Source organism: Nyctereutes procyonoides, unplaced genomic scaffold (genome assembly GCF_905146905.1).
Source record: "Nyctereutes procyonoides isolate TBG_1078 unplaced genomic scaffold, NYPRO_anot_genome, whole genome shotgun sequence".
Taxonomy (NCBI): domain Eukaryota; kingdom Metazoa; phylum Chordata; class Mammalia; order Carnivora; family Canidae; genus Nyctereutes; species Nyctereutes procyonoides.
In genome coordinates, this window is record NW_026575133.1 from 3,796,174 (window position 1) to 3,823,851 (window position 27,678).

A 27,678-nucleotide genomic window follows, 5' to 3' on the forward strand; every position below is an offset into this window, starting at 1 on the left:
AGTTATAAGTTATAAGTTATAAGAAACAAATTGATCTTTGGTCTTAACTAATGTAACTTCATTAAGGTTGTGCTAATTACTCACTGGTTTCTCAAAGCCAAGAGTCAGAAATTAAGGAATCAGTGCTGTCACCTATATTTTGATAGGAATTTCTAGGGAATGTGATTTTTTTTCATTAAAAAATTAATGTATAATTTACATGCAGTAAAATTTGCTTTTCTTAGAGTATATTGTGTGAATTTTGGTAAAAGCATGCAGTCCTATAAATCTCACACAACTCACATACAGAACAGTTCTGTCAATGCAGAAAATTCCTCTCTGCCCCTTTGTAATCAGCCCCTCACCTGAGCTTGAGTTATAATTACATATAACTACTGATATATTTTCTGCCCCTCAATTTTTGCTTTTTGTAGAATGTCTCATAAGTGGAATTGTATTTCCCTAGTGGTAAATGATATTGAGCATTTTGTGGTGTGCATATTTGCCATCTTTATATCTTTTTTGGTGAAGTATTGTTCAAATTGCTGTTTGTTTTTGGATATTGAGTTTTGAGAGGCCATTATGTATTCTAGATTTGTTATTAGATATGCATTTTGGAAATATTTTCCTCTGTTTTGTGATTTGTCTTTTCATTCTCTTAAATGTGTCTTTGAAAAACAGTTCTTAATTTTGCTGAAGTCCAGTTTATTGATTTAAACATTTTTTTCTTATTTTATGGATCATGCTTTTGGTATTGTACCTAATAAATTTTTGGTTAACCCAAAGTCAAAAAGATTTCTGCCTATATTTTCTTCTGGTAGCGTTAATAGTTTTAGGGTTTATATTTAAGGCTGTGATTCATTTTGAGTTAGTTTTTGTATATGGTGTGAGGTATGAATAGAATTTATCTTTTTGTTATCATTACAAATTTTTAATTGTTTCAGCACCATTTATTGGAAAGATTTTCCTTTTACCATTGAATTTTTGTTGTTCCTTTGCTGAAAATCAGTTGATCATATATGTGTGGGTCTGTTTCTGGACTCCCCCCCCCCCCCATTCTGTTGATCTATATATTTATCTTTTCTCCAATGCCACACTGATTTGATTACTATACTTTATAGTAAACAGATAAGGTAGTATAAGGTAGAGTAAGTTGTCTTCACTTTGTTGTTCTTTATCAGAGTTGTTTTGGTTTTTCTAGTTTCTTTGCCTCTCTCTATTTGTTTCAGAATGAGCTTGTTTCTATAAAATCCTTCTGGGATTCTGATTAAAATATGAAGACAATTTGGGTAGAATTCACATCTTTATATTGAGTCTTCCGATTCGTGAACTTTATTTAGATATTCTTTGATTTCTTTTATTCAGTGTCTTACAGTTTTCAGCATAGATTCTACATATATTTTTTTAGATTTATACATAAGTTATTTCATGTTTTTGAGTGATGTTGTAAGTGGTACTCATTACATTTTCTTTTTTTATTTGTTCATTGATAGCATATAGAACACTACTTGTATTTAGCTACCTTGCTAAATTCACTTATTAGTTCTGCTAACTTTGTTGTAAAGTCTGGGATTTTATATGTAGAAAGTGTTAGGTTTTTTTGGTAACTAAATGGGAATGAGACCGCCAAGGCAAGCGAGGGTCCAAGAACAGATTTTATTGCAGGCACCCTCGGGCGAGGTTCCACGACTCACGGAGGGGAAGAGTGAGTCGGGGAAGTCGCGCCAAGACAAGGTGGCAGGGGGTTTACATAACGTTGTAAGGCAGAACGGTTTCCTATTGGTCGGCTCATATGCAAAGGAAGGTTTGCAATCCAACCAGTCAGAGTGACCCTCACTATGCAAAGGAAGGATTGGAATTCGGTCAGTCAAAGGTGACTTCCTCCTCTGGGGTTTGAAGGGCATTGGGTCCGGTTGGGTAAGTCCAAAGGAGAGGTCTAAGGGTCTGCATCAAGCTGTCAGCAGGTCATTGGTCCATTGGCGTCCCAGGTGGAGGTGGTGACAGGAACCTCAGCCATTTGGGGTATCCGCCATCTTGAGGAGTTTCTCTTCCCGCCTGGCCCCAACAGAAAGTAATTCAGCAAAGACAATTTCTTTCTTTACAATTTGGATATCTTTTTTTTTTTTAATTGCATTGGCTAGAACCTTCATTTCACTATTGAATGGAAGTGGTGAGAGTGATCATCCTTACCTTGTTTTTGATTTTAGGAGGAAAGCAATTGATTTTTCACCATCAAGTGTGATGTAAGCTGTATGTTTTTGTAACTGTTTCATTTTTGTTTTTTTGTTTTTTTTTTTGTAGATAACCTTTATCAAAGTGAAGAAGTTCCCTTTTGTTCCCAAGCTTGCTGAAAATTTTTTGTTATGGATGAATGTTGAATTTTATCATACTTCTTGTGCATCTGTTGAGATGGTTATATATTTTATCTTCTTTGGTCTTTTGCTATGGCGAATTATATTTTGTTCGGCTGAGAAAGTTTTTGTTTCTTCTTCAGTTTTGAAAGATATCCTTGCTGGGTATAGAATTCTGGGTTCACAGTTTTTTCTGTCAGCACTTTAATGATATCTGGCTTTATAATTCCTAAAAGTTCTTATGCTGTTCCTCTGTATATAATTGGCCTTTTTCATTATAGCTTTATCTTTTATTCTTTCTTCCTGCATTTTGAATATGATTTGTCAAGGTGTTGATTTCAGTATAGATTCTCAAGTTGTTTGTTTGATAATGCTGAGCTTTTTGGATACGTGGTTAGACATACTTTATTGTAGAAAATTCTTGGATTTATCTTTTTATGCATTGCTATGTCACATATTCTCTCTTTTATTTCCTGGGATTTCAAGTACACATATGTTAGGTTATTTGCTATTTTTCTATAGTACTTGGATACTGTCTTCTGTTTTTTTTTTTTTTTTTTTTTTTTTCAATTCTCTTTTCTTGTTTGTTTCAGTTTTAGTAATTTCTGTTGACCCATCTTTACCAATTCTTTCCATGGGTGTGTTGACTCAATTGATAAGGTCATTGAAGGTTTTATCTCTGTTACTTAGTGTTTTTATTTCTAGCATTTCCATTTGGTTCTTCTAGTTTCTGCCTCTCTGCTTAAATTGCCCGTCTGCTGTACATGTTGTCCACATTTGCCATTAGAACTTTTAACATCTGGATCCCTGGGTGGCGCTGCGGTTTGGCGCCTGCCTTTGGCCCAGGGCGCGATCCTGGAGACCTGGGATTGAATCCCACATCGGGCTCCCGGTGCATGGAGCCTGCTTCTCCTTCTGCCTGTGTCTCTGCCCCCCCCTCTCTCTCTTTCTCTCTGTGACTATCATAAATAAATAAAAATTAAAAAAAAAACTTTTAACATCATAGTTTTTATTATTTTTTAAAGGTTTTATTTATTTATGAGAGACAGAGGCAGAGACATAGGCAGAGGGAGAAGCAGGCTCCCTGCAGGGAGTCTGATGTGGGACTCACCCCAGGACCCCAGAATCATGACCTGAGCCAAAGGCAGATGCTCAACTACTGAGCCACCCTGGTGCCCCTAACATCATAACTATTTTAAATTCCATTTACATTAGTTTGAACATCAGGGTCATATCTGAGTCTGGCTCTGTTGGTTGTCTCTTAACAATCCAGGTTATGTTTGTTTCATTTTTGATTTTTGTGATTTTGTTCTTTTTTTATGTTTTTTGGTTAAAATCTGCACATTGTGTTAGAGTAGTAAATACTATTTATACCTGGAGATGAACGTGCTTTATCTTCTGCTGTGATGTTTGTGTGTATGTTGAGGGGAGAGGGGTTTGAGCCAGAACATTCTGGTCAGGATTTTGAGCTGAATTTGGGTTTTATTGTTAGGTTACTTCCCATTTACCATGGTCTTCAGCTCTTTCTTATGTTAGCTTGTGTTTAGGGTGCGGTTTGGTTTGCTAAAGAGTTTCTCTTCTAGTCTGCTCTCCCCTCAGCTTTTGGTCTTCCCTTTGAAGTTGCATTGAGAGAGGTCTCTGTTCTTTGTTCTTCCCCAAGCAGTAAATTGCTGTTGTGTCTTACTAGGCTGTTGGGGGAAGAGGAGTGGGGCATGGCATTTTTTGCTGGTTTTAAGGTAGATGCTTTCCCCTGATCGGGCTTTTTCAGCAATCTTGCCCCTTCTTTAGGGGTAGAGGTGTTTCTTCCTTCTTCTTCTTCTTCTTCTTTCTTCTTTCTTCCTTCTTCCTTCTTCTTTCTTCCTTCTTCTTCCTTCCTCTTCCTTCTTCCTTCTTCTTCTTTCTTCTTCTTTTTTTTTTTTTTTTTTTTTACTTTGCCTAGCTGCAGTGGGCCTTCACTTGCTGCTGAGGGTAACAGGATTTGCTGCCTTTCCCCAGCCACTTAAAGCTTTTTTCCCCCCCTTTTCTTTCCTGTAGGGGAGGTAGGCGAGAAGGATCCAGGTGGGCTTGCTACTTTGCCCACATGGGATGCTATTTCTTTCTTCCAAGTTTATACCACAAGGCTAGACTTTGATTTCACTGTCTCTTGCCTAGTTCTTAGTCTTTTGAGCCTCCAGTGAGGTCTGTGGAAAAGATTCTGTGAGTGGGTGAGAATTCCCTTTGTTTCTGTGTTTGCGTTTGGTTCTGTCTTCTGCTGATAGTCCAATTTGGCCTTAAGCAACTTTTAAAACATTTTAACTGAGTTCTTCATACTGGCTTTTATGGTGTCTAGTATTCACTACAGGTAAGGAAGTGTTCATGTCCCTTCTCTCCTTTGAGGACTATGTCTTCTTTCCTTAGATTTTGGGTTAGTTGCTTGTCTTCTGACTTTGCTTCTCTGATGAATTCAAGAAAATTTGTGATTGTGCACATTTTCCACCTTTTATTTGGTTTGTGTTAAGGGTGGAAATGACATTCTCCATCTTTCTACACCATAAACAGTGTCCAGAAGTTCTACTTACTTGAGGATATGATTTAGATATGGGATTTTTGTTGGTTGGAATACCATTTAAATTTGTCATTCTCAATTTCTATTCCCAAATTGTTATTTTTGTTTGTTCTTTCATTTATTCTACAAAAAAAATTGTTTTGATTCTATGTAATATGTCAGGCACTGTGTTAAGTGTGGGGGGATGCAGTGATGGGCAGGAAAACATAATTCCTTCTCTAATGAACGTATAGTACAGTGGTGAAGACCAGAGAATTAAAGAAGTAATTGTAATCAAATATAAGAGCTATAACAGGAGAGGTATATGGCAATGATACCTCGCCTAATCTAAAATCATTAGGTAAGGCTCTCCAAAAAAGAATAATGATAGAGACCTCTAAAGCTTAAGTAGAAATTAGGTTAAGTTGGTTAGGAGGCTGCAGGGGGAGTAAGACTAGATAGAGGGAAGAGGTTGTGTAGAAACTAAGATGAGAAAACCAGTAACATGGAGAGTTCAAGAATCTGAAAGAAGTTTGATGTGGCTGTGTGGCATATGAAGACAGAAGTGACAAAAGCTAAGAGAAATTGGTTGGAACCAGGTTATAAAGAGTCTTGTAAGCCATGTTTAAAAAGTTGATTTTATCATAAGGATGATGGGAAGTTGTTGTAAGATTTTAGGGAGGGGATACCTAAGTAGCTAATTGTTTTAAAAGGATCATTCTTGATGCAAGGTAAAGAATGAATAGAAAGTAAGCAACACAGAGAGACCATATAGATGGGTTTTTATAATGTTCTGGGCATTTTTGTGAGTTTAACTTGGGGTATCTTTAAAGATGGAGAAAATTATACAGATTGAAGAGGTACTTAGGTATAAAGATGAGTGGTACTTGTGATTGAGTATGGAGAGAAAAGATTTTTGAAGTATATCCAGTGAAGGTCTTTGAAGACCCTAGCTTCTTTCCTTAGATTTTGTGTTAGTTGCTTTTCCTATGACCTTCTTTGTGAGTTCAAGAAAATCTGTGATTATGCACATTTTCTACCTTTTATTTTGTATGTGTTAAGGGTGGAAATGATATTCTCCAGCTTTCTACATCCTCAACAGTGTCCAGAAGTCCTGCCTATTTGAGAATGTGTCTGCAGAGCCTCCAAATTTCCTTTTTTCCCTAAGAGAGTAGAAAGGAAAGATATTTGGTTCACTTTAATTATACCACCATTCATGGCCCATGTTTCAAAATTCATTGAGGTTTTGAGTAGAAGTAAATTAGAAAAGGAGACAAGGAAAGAAAATCTAAGTAATAGGTAAGCCATACTGAATAAAGTTGGTTCTTTTCCCTGATTGTTTTTGAGTCCTGAGAAATACAGAAGAGTGTTTGATTCCTTCAGTGTTGATGTTTAGCCTGTTGGCATATAAACAAATAAAATCTGCAAACTGGCTTCCTTGTTATTTTGGAACAAAAATAGCATACAATCGATCTTCTGAAAGAGCTGTTCCATGCAGAGAGAAACTTACTATATTTAATCACTTAATTTCCTTGTTTTTCCCAGATGTTTTTAGTCAACATTTCATGTGGTAGATGTAAAAACCTTTAGAACAAGCATTGGGGAGAACAAGTCTTCTAAGACTCCACAGTGTCACCAAGGTAGTGACCACCGCCACCAGTAGCTGTGGCAAGTGTTATACAGAACACAGTGGTGGATGACAACAGTGTTTTCCTAGGATTGGAGGAGCAAAGTTTTAATTTTCAGAGAAGGGAAAGTTAGTGATAGCCGCTTCTATATGATTCAAGATTTCAGTGGTTAAGGTGTAAAAGTATGTGTAGAGCTCATGAAGGTAAACAATTTTCCTTTATTTTACTTCTCAGAATGATAAAGTTTAAATATGGTATGTTAACACAATGTTAAAGTTAGTGTGATTCAGAAAATTCAAGAGTTGTTTGTTGAGGATATACTGTGGAGTGCAGAGTTCTGAGCAGTTATAAGCTTGAATATGAGTCAAAGTTGGGTTTCAATTCTATTCTCACTGCTTACTAGCTAGATGTATGACATTGATTCTTAGTGACCTTGTCTTTAAAATGGTAATAGTTGTAAATATCTCGAAGACTTGTTTTTGATGGTTAAATGAGATAATATATATGAGCATTTAGTGTAGTGCTTTATTCATCAACTTTAGTGCAGTTCAGATTTAAATTATGTTGCCATGTACAGTTCTTTAAATCCAACAGACTATAAGGTTTTTTTTTTTAATAATCTTGGAAACATTCATAGTCTCAGCACTTTTCAGTACTGACCAAAAGTGGGTAATACTTTAAAAATAGAGTATCATTTCTTTGATGGTGGTAGTACATTGTGGTATTCAGGAATGAACCAGGTATGGAGGACAGGGATTTAACCTGGGTTCAGTTTAATTTTTCTCTCACCATTAGTTTGCACATTAAGTCTCTTTCTGTAAATAGATATGTACTATGTGTCACATATGGTACATTAAGAAAGGTCTACTTGTGGGATAATAGGGACAACGATAATAGCACAATGATAAAGAATTCTTAAATTTCATTGAGAATACTTTCACCTATTCAGAGTCTTAAATTAAGGAGAAACATCTGGATTCATATTGCTTTGTGTTAGGAACATTTGCTTTTATGCTCATTTATTTACCAAACATTTATTGAACACCGTCCATTGCCAGGAATGGTGCTAGGCACTGAGAATATAAGATTGTGATAAGGCATTTCTTGCTTTCAAGGAGCTCAGAGTATAATTGAGAGTTGGGTGAGCTAGTAGTTTGGTATGGCAGCAAGGAGAAGAAAATACCTCCCCCACATTTACTCAGGAAATATTTATTGAAATCTACAACATGCAGCAGGCATTCAAAGAGATCATTTAGGGCTGCATCTCAAAAGGAACATCATTCTTGGCAAGTAGATCTTCAAATAGTAACGGAGAATCTTGGATTTGGATTCACTATAGAACAGGCATGGTGTAATCTTAGGCAACACTAGATCTCTGAACACTTGCTGATCAGCTTGCTTGACCCACTGGTCTTCCTCTGGCTTTTCTTTACTTCATGGCTCCATGGCTCAATTATTTTTGGAACAGCTTTTGAAGAAGCAAAAGGAAGTAGTTAGATCTTCTGATCTCCTAGACATCAGCTAATTGATATGGTTTTCCTAACTATTTTTCCCCCCAAAGGATTGTCAGATATTAAAGCTGAAGGTTCTGAACACACTGGGATATTTGTATTGTCATAAAGCATCAAAGCATATTGCCAAAAGGAGAGTAGGAGCACACACACTGGAGTCAGATAATCTGGATTAGAATCAGCCACATTCTAGTTCTTTGGCCTTTAGTGTGTTAACATCCCCATGGCTTAGTTTTCTCATCTGTAAATTGGACTGGTAATAATACCGCTTTGTAGGGTTTTGGGAGACTTGAATGAGGATGATACTATTTGAATATCATCAAATAAGCAAATAATAACTGATAAGGGTTCAAGATAGGCATCATAAAGTTCATATATTAAAGTTCATACACTCTGCTCAAGTAAAAGGCATTTCTGATCCTTACTTAGAAGCCTATTATTCTTATTTTATAGATACTTTGAACAATGGAATTTATAGCACTCTGAGAGAAATGAAAATGCTTAGAGTGGCAAGATATGACAGGTAATGGAGGAGCAGAAACAATAAAAATAGTACTCTACTAAAAAATAGTAATCTGGAGGTCATAATATAGTTGTGTTGTATGTGGGCTGAGAGCAGCCTTTCACAATGAGTAAGGCCCTGATGTGTTACTTTGTACATGACCATTTTAGCAGTTTGGATAATGCTTCCCATTAATGAATCTGTTTTCTTCCATACCTTTGAGTAAGGATTATGTAAGGTCCTCAAAATGAGTGTCTAAAACTTATTTTTTCAGTCCAGGTGTTAAAAGAAAGCCTTAGGAATCATCTCCTCAACTGTAGATAGTAATCTTATAAGTCTTTATTCTGTTTATTTGAAATATAAGCTATATTTTGGGAACCTGGTTTGAATAGAAGTTAAGAATAAACCTTCAAGTGGATGTAGGAATTATTTTGTGTTTTCAAGTATAAAATATGTCATTGTATTAACTAGTGCAAGTGCATTTACGGAAGGATGCATTAAGAAAACTACAGCAGAATCAGTCGTGGTTCATTAGCAGATTTTATAGTTTTTAAATGTGAAGCCATTTCTCTGCTGTCCAAGTATAATTTTTTATGTTATTATATCACACACAAGTGCCTCTGTGTTGTGTTTAGGTCAAGTGTATTTTAAAGTGAAGCTCTTTTGCAGAGGAAGGACATTTTTGGTTTTTTTATTTGCAGAAATATGCTGAGCTGTGGGAGTATAGAACCTTACAAGTGTGGAAAGATTAGGTATAGGTTTATTCCAAATTTTATTATTTTGCCAAAGACTCCTGGTAAGGTGGTGTAATCCTCAGATGTCTTTTATTTTTTTAAATCTTAAGATGTCTTACTTATGTTTTACTTTCCCTTTTGTCTTGCGATACAACAAAAATTGTAAATCATTTGAAATAATGTTTTCTGTGCCTGCTGTGAAAATCTCTGATATGAATATGCTGTTTAGTATTTTTTAAAGTCAATCAAGTAAAACAACTTAGTGAATAAATTGATTTTAAATTATACAAATCTAAAATTTTTTAATTAAACTAAAATAATTAAAAAACAAGATTAAAAAACAAGACCAGTGCAAATAGTAAGGGTATTTTATGGAATTTTTTTTTCAGTCTCATCTGTGTGTATGATTTCATACTGTGTCATGTGAAATGTGTTTAACAGGAGTGCAGGAAACATTTTGAAAAAAACTAGCTTAGGAAGTCTAACAGGAATCTATGCTCATAGCAGATAAGTCTTACAAAGCTTTTTAAAAAAATACAAAAAGTAGAAGAATATGTAGTAATATATTTGTGGTGATTATTTTTATAAGGAGAGAATGCAGCTTTTTAAGTTTTAGGTTTGTTGTATGATGCTTTTGCATTAAGAAAAATACCCCTAAAACTTAACCTTTTTAGCTAGTTTTATACCTTACTAAATTTTTTCTTAAAATGATTTTCTGTTACAGACCTTTGAGTCATCTTTTATCTTTTAAAAGGTAACCTGTTTGACCTCTCTCTTTCTAACTTGGAGATGTCATTCCTCAGGTAGTAGACCATAGTAACCAAATAGAAGAACTTTGTAATCTATTATGATCAGAACACACTGAATATTCTGTAAAAGTTTGTAAATGAATAGTAACTGCTACATTCCCAAGTTCATCACCCAGTACTCCAAAGTTATATATGCCCATTGCTGAAAAATCAGAACTTAAAGCATTTGTGACTGAATTCAAGTGACTGAAAAACTGATTTTGTACAGGCTTTAATGAATCCTGAACTTTGCTAAGGTACAAATAAGTTTTAAGAAAGATGTTGAATATATGAGCCTGATTTATATATGAATATGAGGCTCAAGGTACTTTAACTCCTGAGGTGAATAATTGAGCACTTCCGAACATTATATCCTACCTAACACTACCCTTACGTTTCTAATAAAGATATAACAGAGCAAGTATTGACAGATTTTCGAATCTTATAGTTGCTAACTTTTTGTTGGATTGTTCTTAATACCTTGTACTTGTTAATTTGTTCCAGTGAGGTATTTATCTCTTCAGCTCAACTGAAACCATTCCAGTATCACCAATAACCTCCATCCTGCCAAATCCAGAAGATTCTCAGTTCTTCCTACTTGACCTTTCTGCATTTAATACAAGTGACTACTCTTGCCTTTTAAAAATGTTTTTTAAAAAAATGTTTTCTTCACTTGACTTCTGGGATACTACATGCTTCTGTTCCTCCTGTTTTCTTCTTCATTCTTTACTGGCCCACATCTTCTCTTCCTGACATCTAAAGGTTGTAATTTTCCCTGTGGTTCAGTTCCCCTGGCCTTCTTTCTGTGTCACTCCCTAGTAGTAGCCTAATCTTGTTTCTTGACTTGGATCCTTATGGTGATGACTCCCAAAATTTTATCTTCCAATTCTTGCACCTCCCTTGAGCTTTAGACTTACATTTCCAATTGCTTGCTTAGCAACTGTATAGGGTGTCCAAAAAGCATTCAGATTTAAAATGTACAGATCACAACTCTTGATTTCTCTTTTCCTATTTCCTTCCCCTAGTCTTCTGTACTTAGTAAATGTAACTGTCTTCACCCAGGTTGATCAGACCAAACTCTCAAAATGACTCCTCTTTTCTTTTCACGTCCCATACAGTCATTCCACCAAGTTTTTGTTAGCTTACCCTTCAGTATATTTCATTACTCTGGCTACTTCTTGTGACCTCCTCTGTTGAAGGAGACATGCTTGCATGCCTATTAGTTTTTAGACTTTTTTTTTTTTTTTTTTTTTTTACAGATTTTCCTCCTTCTACTCTTACTCTTTGTAGTCAGTTCCTTACATCTCTGCCAGAATGATCTTTAGCAAAGGTGAGTCAGATCATGTCATTGTCTTACTGAGACCTTCTAGTGATTTTTCAACACATTCAAAATAAATTTCAAAGCTCTTGCCTTAGCCTGTGGGCCCCTACTTGTTCTGGCCGTTAGTTATCTTCTAGTGCCCCTTTTTACTCTGTTGTCTTGCCTCAGAGCTTTTGCACTTGTTCTTTTTTCCTAGAATTCTCTTTTCCCTGGATAATTTGTGTGACTCTCTGGCTCAGTTCAAGTATCAGCTCAGGTATCAACTCCTCAGAGTGGTCTTCCCTGCTTTGCTCTATGTTTTCCCTTCTAAAATAGCCATATGTCTTATCACTCTATATCTTTGTCCCTGTGTTATTTTACTCCATCGCATTTATCACTATCAGATTTTATATGTTTCAGTGTTTATTTTTTGTCTCTACTATTATAGTGTAGCTGCATGAGGCCAGAGACTTGTTTTGTTTTGTGTTCCTAGTGCCTAAGACGGGACTTGGCACATAATAGGTGTTTGGTAAATGTTTGTGGAATGAATAAATGTATGGGACCTGAATCACAGCTGGAGGTTAGGGAAGTATCATCTGTTGAGAAGTCTCACTTGTCATGATCAGACAGGTATTTATTTAGTGTCAAATGTAGTGCTGTGGCATTGTAGATAAAAAGAACTAACCCTACTCTGAAGGAACTTACTGTTCAGAAGAGAACCAGACATGCAAACACATAACTGTAAAGCAATATGATAATTGCTTTAGTGAAGGTATATGTAAAGGTATATAGTGGGAACTTACCGGTAGTACAAGAAAAGATGAGGAAGAGTCAGTGACGAAGTTACAGACGAGGTAATCTTTAAAGTGAGAGTTGAAGGACAGGTAGGAGATCATTAGGCAAGCATCCAACAGAAAAGGTAGTAAGTCTTTAACCAAAGAGGTGTGAGAAGGCAGCTGGTCATGTTTCGAGTAGTACCAGGAGTTGGAATTGATGGAATATGAAGTCTGAAATTAGGAGTGGCTGGAAATGAAACTAGGTAGATAGATAATTTTAGGGGTGGCAGTGTTAGATCACATAGAGCCAAATACACTATGCAAGATACTTTAAAGCTTTTATGTGATAAGGACCACTGAAGAATTTTGAACAAGGAAATGGCCAAATCTAATTTGTATTTTAGAAAATTACTGGAAGCAGTGTAGAAGTAGAATGAACAGGGCTTGGTAATTGATTGAAATGTCAGGGATAATGACTTCCAGGTTGCTGGTGTGAACAGCTGGGTTGACAGTGATTCCATTCCCCTAACTATGAAATTGGGGAGGGAAGAGCAGAGAATCTTTCTGAGGGGATGGCTAGAATTTAAAAGTATATAATTATGTTCTCAGAAATCTGTTAGTTTACTTGTGTCACTTAACATATTTTGTATATTACATTTAATTAAAAACATCATTAAATTTAGGGTTTTTTTTGAGATTTTATTCATGAGAGAGAGAGAGAAAGAGTGGGGGGGGGTGTGCAGAGACACAGGCAGAGGGAGAAGCAGGCTCCATGCAGGGAGTCTGACGTGGGACTCAGTCTTGGGACTCCAGGATCATGCCCTGGGCTGAAGGCAGTGCTAAACCGCTGAGCCACCTGGGCTGCCCTAAATTTACTTTCAAGATATTTTTATTCCTTCCAAATGGACATATATGATGCTGAACTGAAAGATTCTGGCATCTCTTAGTTTTGCCAGTTTGTAAGTAGACCAGTGAGAATAAGAATGTTCTTAATAGAATAATAACACAAAGGAAGCTTTATTATATGCAAAGAAATGATTCTAAATCTAGGGCCCTTCACAGTTTTAAATATATCTGAAAAAAAAATGCTCATAAATTTGAGTTGAGGATAACTTTTACCACATAGTTATGTTGTTTAATCAGTCTTATTTTCTAATTTGTGAAATATAAGTAGACTTCTTTTGATGCTTTATTGTTTTGATTCTTGTGAACTTATGGAACATTTAAAGTGTTTTGTCTATGCAGAGATAAGCTTACCTACACATTTATGTTTTAGTTGATTTCTTGGTTTGGTATATTGCCTTGTTGTTAAAAGTGGAAATTCTGAAACAGGTAATACACAAGAGGACAAGCAGACTGATTGTTCTTGTGGTATTAGATATGGCAAGATATTAGCCCAGTGCTATCATGTTAGATATATAACACAGACCCAAACATGGGCCACATATGTAATTTAAAATTCTCTAGTAGTCACGTTTAAAAAAACATAAACAATTAATTTTAATGTGTTTTATTTAACCCATATTTTCAAAATAGTATCCCTTCAACATATATAAATTTAAAAATGTTAATGAGACATTTTCCTTTTATTCTTATTTTATTTTTTTGGTGTACTGGGCGTTTGAAATCCAGGGGGTGTTTTTACGTGCATAGCACATCTCAGTTTAGGCTGGCCACTTTTCAAATGCTCAATAGCAACATGTGGCTAATGGTTATATATTGGACAGTGTTGTTCTAGACCATTCTTAGACCTAAAGGAAAGGTTCTCAGCATTCTGCAACATTTGAGGGTATCTTTTCAACATCAGGTAATTTATATGCTACTTGTTTTATTATACTATCAAGTATATTAAAGAGGTCACTCTTTTCTCCAATCATCATTTTCCTATTTGGAGTCCTTTTGTCTAATAAAGATCTGTTTATCAGTTTTCATTGCCTTTGCTTTCTCCTACAGCAATTCATGGTAATGGCCTCATACAAAAACAATAGCATATCTTTAAATTTTAGGAATCTTGTTTTTAATTACAAAAAATACTACATTTATTGTAACAAATTCAAACACTACTGAGGTATGTGTATAAAAAGATAATTAATCCTTAATTCTTTTTCATCTCTCATTTTCTACTCCAAGGTATAGCCACTGTTAACAGTTTATTTTTTTTAACTTTTAAAGATTTTATTTATTTATTCATGAGAGCCACAGAGAGACAGAGACATAGGCAGAGGGAGAAGCAGGCTTCCTGTGGGGAGCCTAATGAGGGACTCGATCCCAGGACTCCAGGATCGCGACTTGTGCCAAAGGCAGACACTCAACAACTGAGCCACCCAGGTACCCTGTTAACAGTTTAGATGATAGTCTTTCTTCCCTTAGAAAATACATTTATGAGAAATTTTTTTTTTAAGATTTTATTTATTTATTCATGAGAGACCCAGAGAGAGGCAGAGACATAGGCAGAGGGAGAAGCAGGCTCCCTATAGGGAGCCTGATGCAGGACTTGATCCCAGGAGTCTGGGATCATGACCTGAGCTGAGGGCAGATGCTCAACCACTGAGCCACCCAGGTGCCCTGAGAAATTCTTAAGAAAATTGCTACTTTGAAAATACCTCTTAAAGTGTTTCTTAGTAATGAAAAAAAATTTGTTTTCTGCAATAAAAACATTTATTTTACCACATATTTAATAAAATTTAGGTTTTAATTATGGCTGTGCTAATTCTCCATAACAAAAAAAATATATTTTCTAGGTATGATTTTTCCACAAAAAGTGTGTGATAGTCTGATAGCATCCTTCACTTTGATTTTCTTAGTATTTATCATACAGACTAGACCTAGTGCATTAGTCTTAGGAAAACTATTGAGAGCTTTAGCAGTTTCTCAAGGGATTTTTCTTAATCCCTTGACATTTTCTTTCTTGTTTCCTATTCTGTCATCATCCTTGTTACATTTTTCCCTCCTTCAGTTGTTACTGGTTTGATTCAGTCAGATTTTCATTCCCCAAGGGGTTTGCTGTGAGATGAACACTTCCTTCAACATTATCTTCATAGACTTCAGGAAATCCTACATTCTTTTCAAGATTTGTATTTTTACTTTGCAACTGAGTTATATTATGTTTACTTTGAATTATTAGATGTTTACAATATTAGACTGTTAGTAAGAGAATGATAGGCAAAACCAGGATACATAGTTACAGTAGATATTTGTGTTAGGTAGAAATGGATTTTATAAGTGATCAAGGCACATTTTGAATATTGTATCAAAAGGGCTTTTGATTCTCTCTGCAAACTTGTAATTAAGAAACTCAACTACTTATTTAAGTAATAGCTAACTTTTAGTGAGACTTTACCATGACTGGCAAATTTATATACATATTTTATTTAATTTGTTCAGTGTGCCTATGAAATAAGCCTGTTATTATCCTCATTTTATGTTTTGAGTAAGCTAAGGCTTAGAGTGGTACATTTTGCCCCAATAAACTTAAATAATTTGTCTAAGGTAAGGGCTAATCAAGTGTGAGACTGGGATTCTAACCCAGGAAACAGCTTATGTTGACTGCTCATTCATGTATGCACACACACACTTCTGAAAAAAAAAGATTGGATTATAATAAACATTAAAAAGTAAAATGGAAATGTTAAAAGTGATTAAAGATAAAAGAAGAAAATAAACATCAGAACAACATCAACACAGCTATTAAAGAAAACATAAGACCAGGGAAATCAGGGGGAGGGTGGAAGGTAATAGAACTTCTGTGACAAAACCTTAGTCACTAAAATTTAAAAATGACTGGATAGGATAAAATGCAGAATAGGCAAACCTGGAGAGAAAACTAGTGATAGGAAAGGTGGATCTGAAGGTATTGTGTTGAATGAATAGAATTGGTAAAAGCCTCAAAGCTAAAATATTCAATCAAGAAGCATAGTGTTGTTCTAGTAGAAAAATAATAAACACACACTTAAACACATAGTAGACACTTGAACACCAAATACCTAAGAGAATATCTTGAGAAAGAGAGATTACCTACAAAGCAATGATAGATTGACAACAGATTGCTTAACAGTAACAATGAAAGTCAAAATCCTTTAAAGGATGAGAGCAGTGTAAAGATATTTTCAGACAAAACCTAAGAGTACATATGGAAAGCATTGTGAAATAAAAGTATTATACAGTTGTTTAGGAGACAGATAAAATAAGTTAGCTTTAGATATTTAGATAAGCACTTAAGTTAAAACTAACAGACTAGAAATAAGAGCATAGAGTTTTTTGAGCAATAGAAGAAAAAAACTTGATCAGCCTGAAAGAAAACAGGAAAATAAAATTACAAAAAGTAGGATAAATGGAAAGGAAGCACAAAATAAAAAGGTAGAAAATACTTCCAAATGCATCCATAATTGCAATAAATGTAAATGGACTAAATTTGACAAAAGACTGGCACTGACAGACTGGGTAAAGAATACTCTTTAGTTGTATACTTTTTGCAAGAGACCTATAACACAGGTTGAAAGGAAAAGGACAAGATACCTAATGATACCAGTGAAAGTTACCATAGTTATATTACTTTTAGACAAAAAAGACTTTGTACTCCTCCAGTACAACAATAGAAGGGATTGCTGCATAATGGTAAAAGTAACAGTTTACAAGGAAAATAGAACAATTCTAAATTTTATCTGTTAACATCAAAAATTACATAAAAATATAATATTGATATACAAAGTCAGATAAATCAATAAATCCACATACATAGGTATTTTACATATACATCTTCATGATTAATTAAGCTAACAGATAATAAGTAAGGCTGTGATTTGAACAGTGCTTTAATAAACATGATTTAATGAACACACGTGCACCACCCATGATTAACTAAACAGATAACAGGTAAGGATATCATTTGAATAATACTTCAATAAGCTTGATTAATGATTACACACAGGTACAGCACCCAAAATTTGATTGGTATACATTACTTTTAGGCACAGATGAGACATTTACCAAAATTGACCATTTATTAGACCATAAAACCAAATCAACAAATTTTGAAGAATTGATCTCATTTTGACCTCAGGTAATTAAGTTGGAAATCAATTTAAAAATAATATATAGGGCAGTTTGGGTGGCTCAGTGGTTTAGTGCTGCCTTTGGCCCAGGGTGTGATCCTGGAGACCCGGGATCGAGTCCCATGTCAGGCTCCCTGCATGGAGCCTGCCTCTCCCTCTGCCTGTCTCTCTTTCTCTCTGTGTCTTTCATGAATAAATAAGTAAAATCTTAAAAAAATATATAGGCTTTAGATACTTCTGAATAACTTATGCGATGAAAAAACATGGAAATAGGTATTTTCATTATCATGCTTTCCAAGAATCAGAACCTTGTGAGATCTAAAAGGGCTTAGACACAATGACCAATGCAATAGCAGTATACTCATGTTAGTGCCCAGATTGTGGTTTTTAAAATACTGTTTTCATTAAAGTGAACCAGAACTTCTTGAAAAATGTGGCTGATTGCAGCACTGGGTAGGGCATAGTAGGACATCTTGTCATGAAAAAAGGAAAAGAAGAAACTGTCAGGGACAACTTGGGGTTCTGTCAGAAGGACCCTCAGACAGGACAGCCACTGGCCAAAGATAGGTTGAGCTTCAAGAGGAATAATTAGTGCAGTGGATTGAAACACAAAGTTAAAATCAACAAAATGTTGGTCACCTTTGGAAGATGCCATGAACCAGTTTATTCAGAAACTGGTAAATAAATAATCAAGTATACTGTCTTAGGCATATAAACTGTATCTCTGAGTCACAAAATAGTTGGTGAGAGAAAGTTCATTTTAAAATAATTTCAGCTAATAAATGCAAAAAGAACAACAATTAGAATGTCATCGTTTTGCAAACCCTGATGAAATAGTATGTCTTGGCAGTATTAATCAGAGGCTGCTAAAACCATTGGGTGGCAAACTCATTCTAAGCTTTATGGTGAATGGTACAACCCACTGATCAATGAATATTAACATTACAAAAAGGAGACAATCAGACATTTTAGCTTTCCGATGTGACACAGTAGGGAGTTCAAAGCACCATTTAAGACATATTCTTGCAATAAAAAAATTAAACCCAAATCCTATCAAGACTTTAGAACAACCACTACTTTTTAGGACGTACAGAGACTATATAAGAATTTATTGAACAATACTACAAGAATGCAATCAGCAAAGTTCAGAATGTGGGAAACTCTATAGGACAAATAACCCAGTTTCTTTAACAAATGAATGGCAAGACAGGAAAACAAAAAGTTTGACAGGTACCTATAAATTAAAAGACCAGCATGTAGATCTTTTTGGATCCTGATTTTAACAAACCAAGTGTTCACATAAAAGGAGACAGTTGGCAAAATTTTGGCACTGGATATGTGATGATAGAAGGAATTATTTCCTTTTTTTTTTTTAAGGTGTGTATTGGTATTATGGTTTTGTTAAAAAAAATCTGAATCTTTTAAAGATAGATACTGAGGGTACTTAAGGATAAAATGAAGTGATATTTGAGAATGTGCACAGATAAAATGAGGAAACACTGTCCATGATTTGAAGCTGAGTGATGGGCATTTGAGAGTTATAAATGTTTTCTTTTTTTATATATGTTTGAAAATTTTGTAATACAGAAGTTATAATATAGCTAATTAAGTCACTAACTCAGAAGTTAAATAGGAATAGAGTGTTATCCTAAAGAAAATTGAAGGAAGAAAAATTAAAGGTGGAGAAGAAATTAATGATATGAAAATGATACAGGGAAGATCCTTTTTCTGTTTATTAACATACATGAATTTTGCCTTGTGTCCTTCCCAAAGGAATTTGACATGATTTTAAAAAGGGACAGAGAAATAAATATTACCAGACATCTGGGATGGATTAATCATTGTATTTATACACCCAACTTAAATCTGTGTTTACTGGAAAAGAGCAGAAAGGGACACATTTGCTCTACCTAATAAAGGGATTATGTAACTTTGAGAGACATGCTTTTTTTTCCCCTTCTTTTTCAGACATGCGAGATGGGGTAAGATGATAGTTCCTTTCAACTTTGGTGTGCAAAAGTTAAAAAATGTTTTTCAGATGGGCATTTCCTGTATCTAATAACTGAAAAGTGAGATTTTAACATTGAATTTTAACCTAGGAAATCGTAGCTTACTTTGATGGTTTACTTCTGCTTTCAGAAAAAAAATATTAGATTGACTGGCAAATGTGAAGGGACTTTTGGAGTTGGAAAACCATTTTTCAACCATCATAATAAAGATCAAATCAGATTAGAATCATTAGTGGATGCTAAATCTAGGGGGATATTTTGATGAGGAACAGGCTCTTGCAGTGTTACCCTATGGATTGCTTTTATCAAGGTATTGTCCAATTTCTGTACTGAATAATTACTGTGCATTTTTTCCCTTGCAACTAAAAGCATTACTAGTAGATAAAAATGGGTAAAAGATGTACTGGTACTCTTTGTAGTATTTTTACTTTTGTAACTTACCTGTGTATTTAAAATTATTTCATTTTAAGTAAAAAGGCAAGATATATGCTGTTATGATGCATTCTAATGAGCTAACAAAGTGATAGTGCTTAATTTATTCTTGAAGAATGGATAGTTAACATGCCTGTTAGGCAGTTTCTCTCAAATATCAGATGTTTCAAGTGAGCCATTGGTAAGCACTAGATCAAATCAGTTCATGGTTGAATTATCCAATGAATGCCTTAGTGTCAGTATTCTCTATTGTTGATTGAAGAGAGATCCATATGTTTTATATACCAAACATAGACAAATGATGTTAAAATTCTGTTATAAAGATGTAAAAGCTTGATTTGTTTTGTGCTAGTTCACTTACTCATGAAGATGGGGCAGAGAGGTACGCAGAGGAAGTTACTGATTATTTTCTCTCAAGGAATATTTGAAACTGTAGAAGCAATTGGACAGATTCCCAGATATGATCCTTGTGTTCAGAAGTGTTGTATAGAAAAAGATGATTTGACCTAAAGTATTTTAAAGGTGTATGTTAGCAATTAATTCATAAAGGAATCAATTTTCATCTCCTTTATAAAATATAATTTTGAACAGAATTTCATATTCATGGCCATTCTAGGATAAGTTGGCTGCAAAATATACCCCAAATAACTGATTCTCCCTTCCAATTAAAAAGCAAACTGGACCAATAAAAGCATGTGGAATGTTTTTAAAAAGTTAAAACTATGTTAAAAGAGAGAAAGAAAACATCAAGTACTATTAGTAAATATATGGATAGGAAAATTTTAATCTAAGGTACATTTAAAAAATTGTGTATGAAAGGCATCCCTTCTCCCCTTGTTAAAGGCCTTCTGTGCCTACAGTTGCAAAAGAAGTTCACAAAAATACAACAAGGCTTTAAACTGAATTGGCATGATCTTGAAAGTCCACAAGATGGGGATGCTTTTCTTTTTTCGTATGTCTGTGAGTTACTATAAAAGAATTGTTCTAGCCAGTGGTGTAATGGAGCATCTCCTGGTGGCCTGAGAGCTGATTATTAAAATTTTAGAAATTATGCAAACTGATTGTTAAACATAGCCATCATTAAAAATTACACAGCTTATTATTAAATAGTATTTATAAAAAGGTAATACTTAAACTTCATCACTTCCTAATTATTTCACTATATTTTACTATAATTTATGTTCTTGAAGTTATTTATGAATATTGGACCTTTACGTTGAAATACTGTGTCATGGAATACTACTGTGTCTTTTCCCAGCTCTGATTTCAGTGATGGTACAGTGATAGCTTGAAATTAGCTATGGTGGGAATATTTATGTCATACAGTTAGGCAAATGCCATAAATCAGGGCTTGATTTATTGTTTATTGCTTGTCTAGATGTAAGGTGATGGAGAAAATGCTAATAATGCAAACTTAAAAGTGTCATGTCTTTAGCTATTACATTGTACATAGCTCAAAAATTTGAGAATACATTTTGCAATTCAAAAATGATTATCCACTTCAGCAAAGATGTTACTCATATTGCTGACATCATGGACATAAGCAAAAATATCAACCAGCACTCTGAATTACATGTGGAAAACCGGTTGCTAAACATTTACCAGCACATTCTGATCATGGCATAATTGAGTTCAGTGTTTTGGTAAGAAGTGGATAATATAAATTCGTTAGACTGTTTTTCAGCTTTAGGAAATCATATCATGACATATATATATATATATATAAGCATTAACTAAGAAAAAAGAAAGGTTGAGTGTTAAGAGTCTTAAGCTGTGACACAAATAATTTTAAATTTGAAGCCTTTGATATATGTTTCTTGTGGAAGAGAAATAGAATCATAGAATTGCAAGCTCAAAGAGTGCTTAAAATAAATCCAGACCAATCTACAGATAGAAATTCTTTCTTTAGTGTATCAGTCAGTCATCTAGACGTAGAGACAGAGCTCATTACCTGATAATAGTGTTGGAGAGCTCTTAGAGTTCTATAGACTGGGAAAACTCAACCATGTTTTCCTTTCATTTCTACCAATTGGTTCTGGTACTGACCTCTGGAGAAACATAGAAGAGAACATTTATCTCTTCTGTAGAGCAACCAACCCTTCAGGTATAAAGGTAGTTTGGATGTTTTCCATTTAGAGCTCTTTGGGCAAGAAATACACCTTTATTTAGTTCTTTCAACTCTATTTTGTGTGTATTTTCTGAGCTCTGTAATCTGAAACTGTGTTTGTTGCCTTTTTAAACATCCACATCTCTACCCTTTGGGGTTTATTGACTTTGTAGATGAAGTAAAAGCCTTTAAATTTTTTTTGTGCAAATTATACACAAGTCAAATGTTGGGTTGTTTAACTTTTTTTTCTTAAAGTAGATGTTTGTATTTACATTTTTAGCATAGCATTCCAGATTGTAGAAATGACATTAAATCATAATTTTATCATTTTTGGAATTTCTTAATCGTACTGATTTTGTCACTAGCAGATTTGATAAGCACTGAGTAGTTATTGTTTCTATTCAAATTGTTTAAAATGTTGAATTTCAAAGGGCTATAGGGACACAGATCACTTTAAAATAATCCTAAATTCACTATTACTTATTATATTTTTTCTGTGGGTGCTACTAGTTCTGTTAAATAGCTCACATTTTCCATCTTATATTCAGAAATTCATCATGATGTATATTGTCAGATGCTTTCCTGAGATCAAGATACATGATGTCTGTGGATCCCCTCCAGTGAAATATACTTTAGTACTTCTGTCTTTGAAAAGTAGGCATTTTTGAAAAATCCTGGCACATCTAAATGTTAAAGTCATATTCACCCACAATTAGAAAATCCATCATAATAATTTGTGGGTTAGATAATAATAAAAACATTAAAAGAGAAAGGGACTGAGAATTCCTAGGAACACTTGATGATCAGGGCCATGGTATATACCTGGACTGAAAAGAAAACAGCCCACAGTGCCATGAGAGCCCAGGTTCTTTACTGAGAAGGTATTCTGGATCAGGTGAGAATTTAGGGATCTGGAAGTAGTTTCTCTCTATTTCCTTTGAAATGTATGTAGTGAAATCTTAACAATGAGTACTTCTGAGTGTGTGAAAGGGTGTTTCTTTGCTATGTATTGCACTTCCTTATTCTCTTTGCTGTGGTTACCCTAATACTTCATAGTATGATTTTGAACATTAAAAGAACTCAAGTTGTCTAGCACATTTTCTTGTATTTTTCTGATAGCAAAGGTTTATTTAAACATTTGTTAAATTTTTTTCCCTTTGTTAATTTCCTGTGACCAACCATGGTGGAGGGTATCAAGAAATTACTAATGTGAGTTGTCTCACCACATTTCTTGGTCTCCACTCTTCTTCATTCTGCTTTATTGCTGTTTTTTATTGCTGCTGGAAGAAAATTTATAGTAGTTCACTTGATTAAATAGTAAACATCTAATAGAAGGCAGCCCTAGATTAGTTGTCTCATTTTCTAGCCCACATTCAAGTTATTTTTTAAAACCTTATTTATGTGTATACTTATGTTGAACAAACGTGTTTTTAGGGATCCTCCTTGAATATACTTTTCATTGTAAATTCTGAGCTCCAGTAATAAGGAGATAGTAGTATTTTATGAGTACTTAAAAGCTGGCACTCACTTTTCTAATACTTTTAATTCAGTGAAGATAAGGCTGCTTGTTAAAAAGGTAGAGAGGACTTGGGACATAGAGATAAAGAGTTTTGGGAATATGAAGAAAGAGGATATATGGATAAAATTCATGAGCTCATGAGTTACTTTGGAATTTACTTTCCTTAGTTCCTTACCTGATTGCTTTAATTATTTTATGGCAGGTTTTATTTTCTTTTAACATGAGGGTTTCTGTAGGATGGATTAGTAGGCCCTCTACCAAGTCTTTAAAAATCTCTTAATTCAATACATTGTAATTAGTTTTTGGTAATTGAATTATTCTCTCTTGCAGATTGAGGTGATACCATGCAGCAAGCAACAGAGAGATGCAGAGTTCGAGCCAGAAGGCCTGACATGGCACTTTATGTACCTAAAGCTCGAAGGAATGTAGTGTTGCTCAAGTCAGGTGATGAGGAAAAAAGCTGTGGTTCATCTAACTCCGTGGTGAAAAAAGAAGATGGTTTCTTTCAAAAGGAGATTTTTAGAGACAAATCTGAGATTCAAAGACTAAGCATTAATCCTAATAAAAAGGAGCACAACTGTAGAGAAGGAAAGAAAATTTCAACAAAATTCAGAAAAGACACGTGCCTTCAAGAAAGAAAGAAAGATAGGATTTGTGTTAAGAGGGAAAGTATAGAATCTAAAGAAACATTATCCCAGGGACATCAGCAAAGCATCCCAGATCCTGGGATGATACCTAGTATATCTTTACAAAGACATTTTAAACCAAAAGAGGTGGAGTGTTTGGAAGTTGAAACCACAGATGTGGCGGGACCTGGGAAGTTGCTTCTGTCTCAGTCTTGTTCAGAAATAAGTGAGGCCCAAGTTCTAAACAAACCGTTCCAAAATGTGGAATTATGTGATGTCAGTAGACAGGAATTAAGTGGCAAAACATTTGAAGGCAGACGTTTAGAAAGCAGAATTGAAACTGATGCCAAGGTTGTGGAGATACTATCCCAGTTTCCTGGAGTTTTTAGTTCTGTGTTGAAACCTGAGAGTGTGATTGTACCTGTAAAACTCAGTTCTGATTCTGGAATTGTACAACAAAGCATGCAAACATCGTGTGGAATGTTGACTCTCAGCAGTGGAGGCATCACTGCTATTTCTGTTCCTGGAAGCCCAGATGGTATCACTGACCAAACTTCCATAGACTTTGAAGCTGAGAATGTTAGTGATGTAGCCAACAGTACAGATTTCGTCTTGAGTCAGAGAGGTGTAGATTCCATTCCTGAGATTGTGGATCACCTCTCTTATAAAATGACTATGGGCAGCAAATTAGAGAATGTAAATGGCATTTTTGATCCAACAGTGATTAAAGAGTGTGAGGAGAATGACAGCACTGTAGATGACTTATGTATAAAGTATGAACCTTCTGATACAGCTCTCCTTGTTCATGAAACAGATACAGATAATGGGTTGAAGAGTGTAGGTGACATTACCAATAAGGCATGTAAGATGGACATTACAGATGTCCCGTCTGATCATATAACTATGGGCAGCCCTTGTGTAGTTGCAGTTAGAACAGCTGATGAGGCCTGTAGCAACACAGATAGTTTCTCAAAATATGTAGAAATGAGTGCAGATATAGCCCCTCTTCCTGTAGCTAGAAGTGGGAATGACACAGGAAATTTCAGCAACCTGACTGCTTGCTCAGATATTTATGCTGAGAGTATTTCATCTAGTTTCACAGAGTCAACAGGAAAGTTGATAGAGAGCTTGTCAGATTGTGCTTCTTCCTTACCTATAAAGAAGATTGCTGGTAGTAATTGTAACACTTTTTTGGACTCTGAACTCAGTATGTTAAATGGGACAGAAGTACTTTCAGACAGTGCCTTCGGCAATGATCTAGATTGTAGTGGTGATATAACAGAGGCATTGCATGAACTAAAAACTGCTGAAGAGTTCAAAACAAAAGAGGAAGATGACTCAGAAAATGTAGAATTTGGTGTATCCTTTCCTGATATAGAATCTGTATCTATGGAAACATCCATGGAACCAAAAGCAACGGAAATGTCTCACATGGAGGGAAGTGCTGCTACTGAGGAGAGCTGGGAGTCTTTGTTTAATGATGATGGGGACTGCTTGGATCCACGTCTTCTACAAGAGGTCTGTTTGGTAGAAGTTGCTTGATGCTTAACATAATGTATAGATTGGTAGAGCCTGGTATTTTGGGGGTAATTTTAACAGACATTTGTGCACACTCATACATTCACACATATTACATCCAGTATAAGGGTTCCTGCGATGAAAAAGAAAACAGTATTGTAGATTGAGAAAAGAATGCCTGGCAGATCTTTAAAAAGTAAAACATACCAAATTGAGCTGTATCTATTTTAGCCAAAGCCTGAAAGATCTTATTGAATAGATTAAATATGAATTTAATGGATTCTGGCTATCTATTGAAGAAATACAGAGGGAACTTCTCCATGCAGAGGGATTTTCTGCATTGACAGGATGTATTTTACACAGGCCTGAGGGGATAATAACTTAGTATTCATATATATTTTGTCTTTTCTGGAGATTTTGGAATGTTGCTGGACACTAGATGGAAGGAAATACAGAAGGGAAGGGTAAAATAAGGGAAGGTGTGATTGTTTATGTAGTTTAGTTTATGTTGAGTTATATCACCAATGGTTGTTGAGTACATATAGAAAATAGTGAATAATGACATGCTGGTTAGTTAGAGTTCATAAATACAAAATGTTGGGTTTAAACACATTTTAGAAATTATTTAATCTTTCATTTTCTTAATTTAGGTGTTCACTTTGTAGTATTTAAATCCTTACCATAAATAAGAATCTTTGGTTTTAAATAGAACCACTTCCCTCTTCATTTCTTATAGTGGGTTCACATAACTTTTGTCTGGAAGGGGAAAAAATAATTTCCCTTTGAAGTCTCCAATTTTTTAAATGAGGAAATTGAAGCTTAGCAGTCATATCTTTAAGAAAGGCAGAATCAGGTTTTCAGTCTAGTTCCCTCATTCCAATGTTTATGTTCTTTCTACCCGACCACATCTTTACCTATAAAATAGTTTTGTTTAAGTGATTCCAGAGAGCCTATTAAATATAAAAGGACTAATACTTTTGTTTCTGAGAACTGAACCAGAAGTACAGAAAAATGATCCCATGTATGTGAAGAGACATGTGAGATTGAAGAGGGGGCAGCCAATTGGACAGACTGACTTTTCAGTACCAAGCTATTCCTTGTCTTGCTTAGATGTTTGCATGCTCACTTGTACCACAGCACTTTTTATGGTCAAGCCAGGAAACACTGTGTCCTAAACATTCCTTAGACAGAAATATAGAACAGGAGGCATCTAGGAATGGGCATGCATGAACCCTTTGAAATTGCACATAAAATTTTATATGTGTGTGCAGTTTTTTATAGCTTTCATCAGATTCTCAAAGATAGTGCTTCCCAAAGTATGGTCCCTAGACCAGCAGCATGAGCATCACCTGGGAACTTGTTAGAAATGCAAACTTTTTGGCTCAACAGTCTGTATATTTAGGTGTTTTGCAGGTGACTCTGATGCACATAAAGTGAGAACCATTGCTCAAAAGATAATATGTGAATGTGGTAACTAGAGATGGCTGTCCAATCATAAAGAAAAACACTGTTCAGCAGAGGTTTTAGACCCAAATTAGATTAAATACTAGGAATGTGGTAAGTTAGGTGAATATAAAGAAGTTATTAAGGATCCAATCATTGGAAGAAAGTTTCAGTGTTTATATGAGTTGGCAAAGAGATTAGCTGAGGGGTAGGGAGCACAGATATGCATAGGAGAAAAGAAAGAGCTTCCTACAAAAGAAAGGCATGGCACACAGAGCCTTTTATACATGGTGAGACTCAGTAAATATTTATTGAATGGATGTAGATGATAGGGCAGAGTTGGAGTCTCGTGCTTTTTTAGGGTGGACTCCACGGGCTTTCAATAATACTTCATTATTGCTAGAACTTGGATTCTGTATGGTGGTAGCTTAGGGATACAGCTCCTATAATAGGGGAAGAGGGTTCAAGTGTGCACCCTGTTTTTTAGGTCTTAACGCTGTAGAATAGGTGCAGAAGAATGTAGGCAACCACTCAGTGTTTTGAGGAGCATAGTAATGTAACCAAAGAGGACACTTGTGTGACCTAAAGCTGGGAATGGCTAGGAAATTAAGTATGTAATCTTTTAAGCTGAAGACAGCCAGTGCCTGGGTGTTGTGTTTGGATATCACGTACTGGGTTGGTGCTTGTCAGGGAGTGGGATCTGTAGTTTAGGGATAATGAGTGATAAGAGCAAGAAGGAAGGAAATGGATTGAGAAATGCAGGTAGCAGATCAGCTCCAAACTATGATCTCCTGTGCTTTGCGTTTTAGGAGATATAATAATAATGTTATTAAAAGATGTCACAAATCCAGTAACATTAATAGCCCCCTGGTGACTATTA

At 35.0% G+C, this 27,678-nt stretch overlaps 1 protein-coding gene across 2 annotated transcripts in view; it reads left to right on the forward strand.

Moving 5' to 3' along the window:
• R3HCC1L (R3H domain and coiled-coil containing 1 like) overlaps positions 1 to 27,678 on the forward strand; it is an 85,868-nt gene that overhangs the window by 30,656 nt on the left and 27,534 nt on the right. For both annotated transcript variants that reach the window (XM_055299820.1, XM_055299819.1), the window contains exon 2: positions 23,542 to 25,355. In XM_055299820.1, the coding sequence (XP_055155795.1) occupies positions 23,556 to 25,355 (1,800 nt within the window). In that variant the 5' untranslated portion in view covers positions 23,542 to 23,555. The remainder of the gene's footprint in view (positions 1 to 23,541; positions 25,356 to 27,678) is intronic.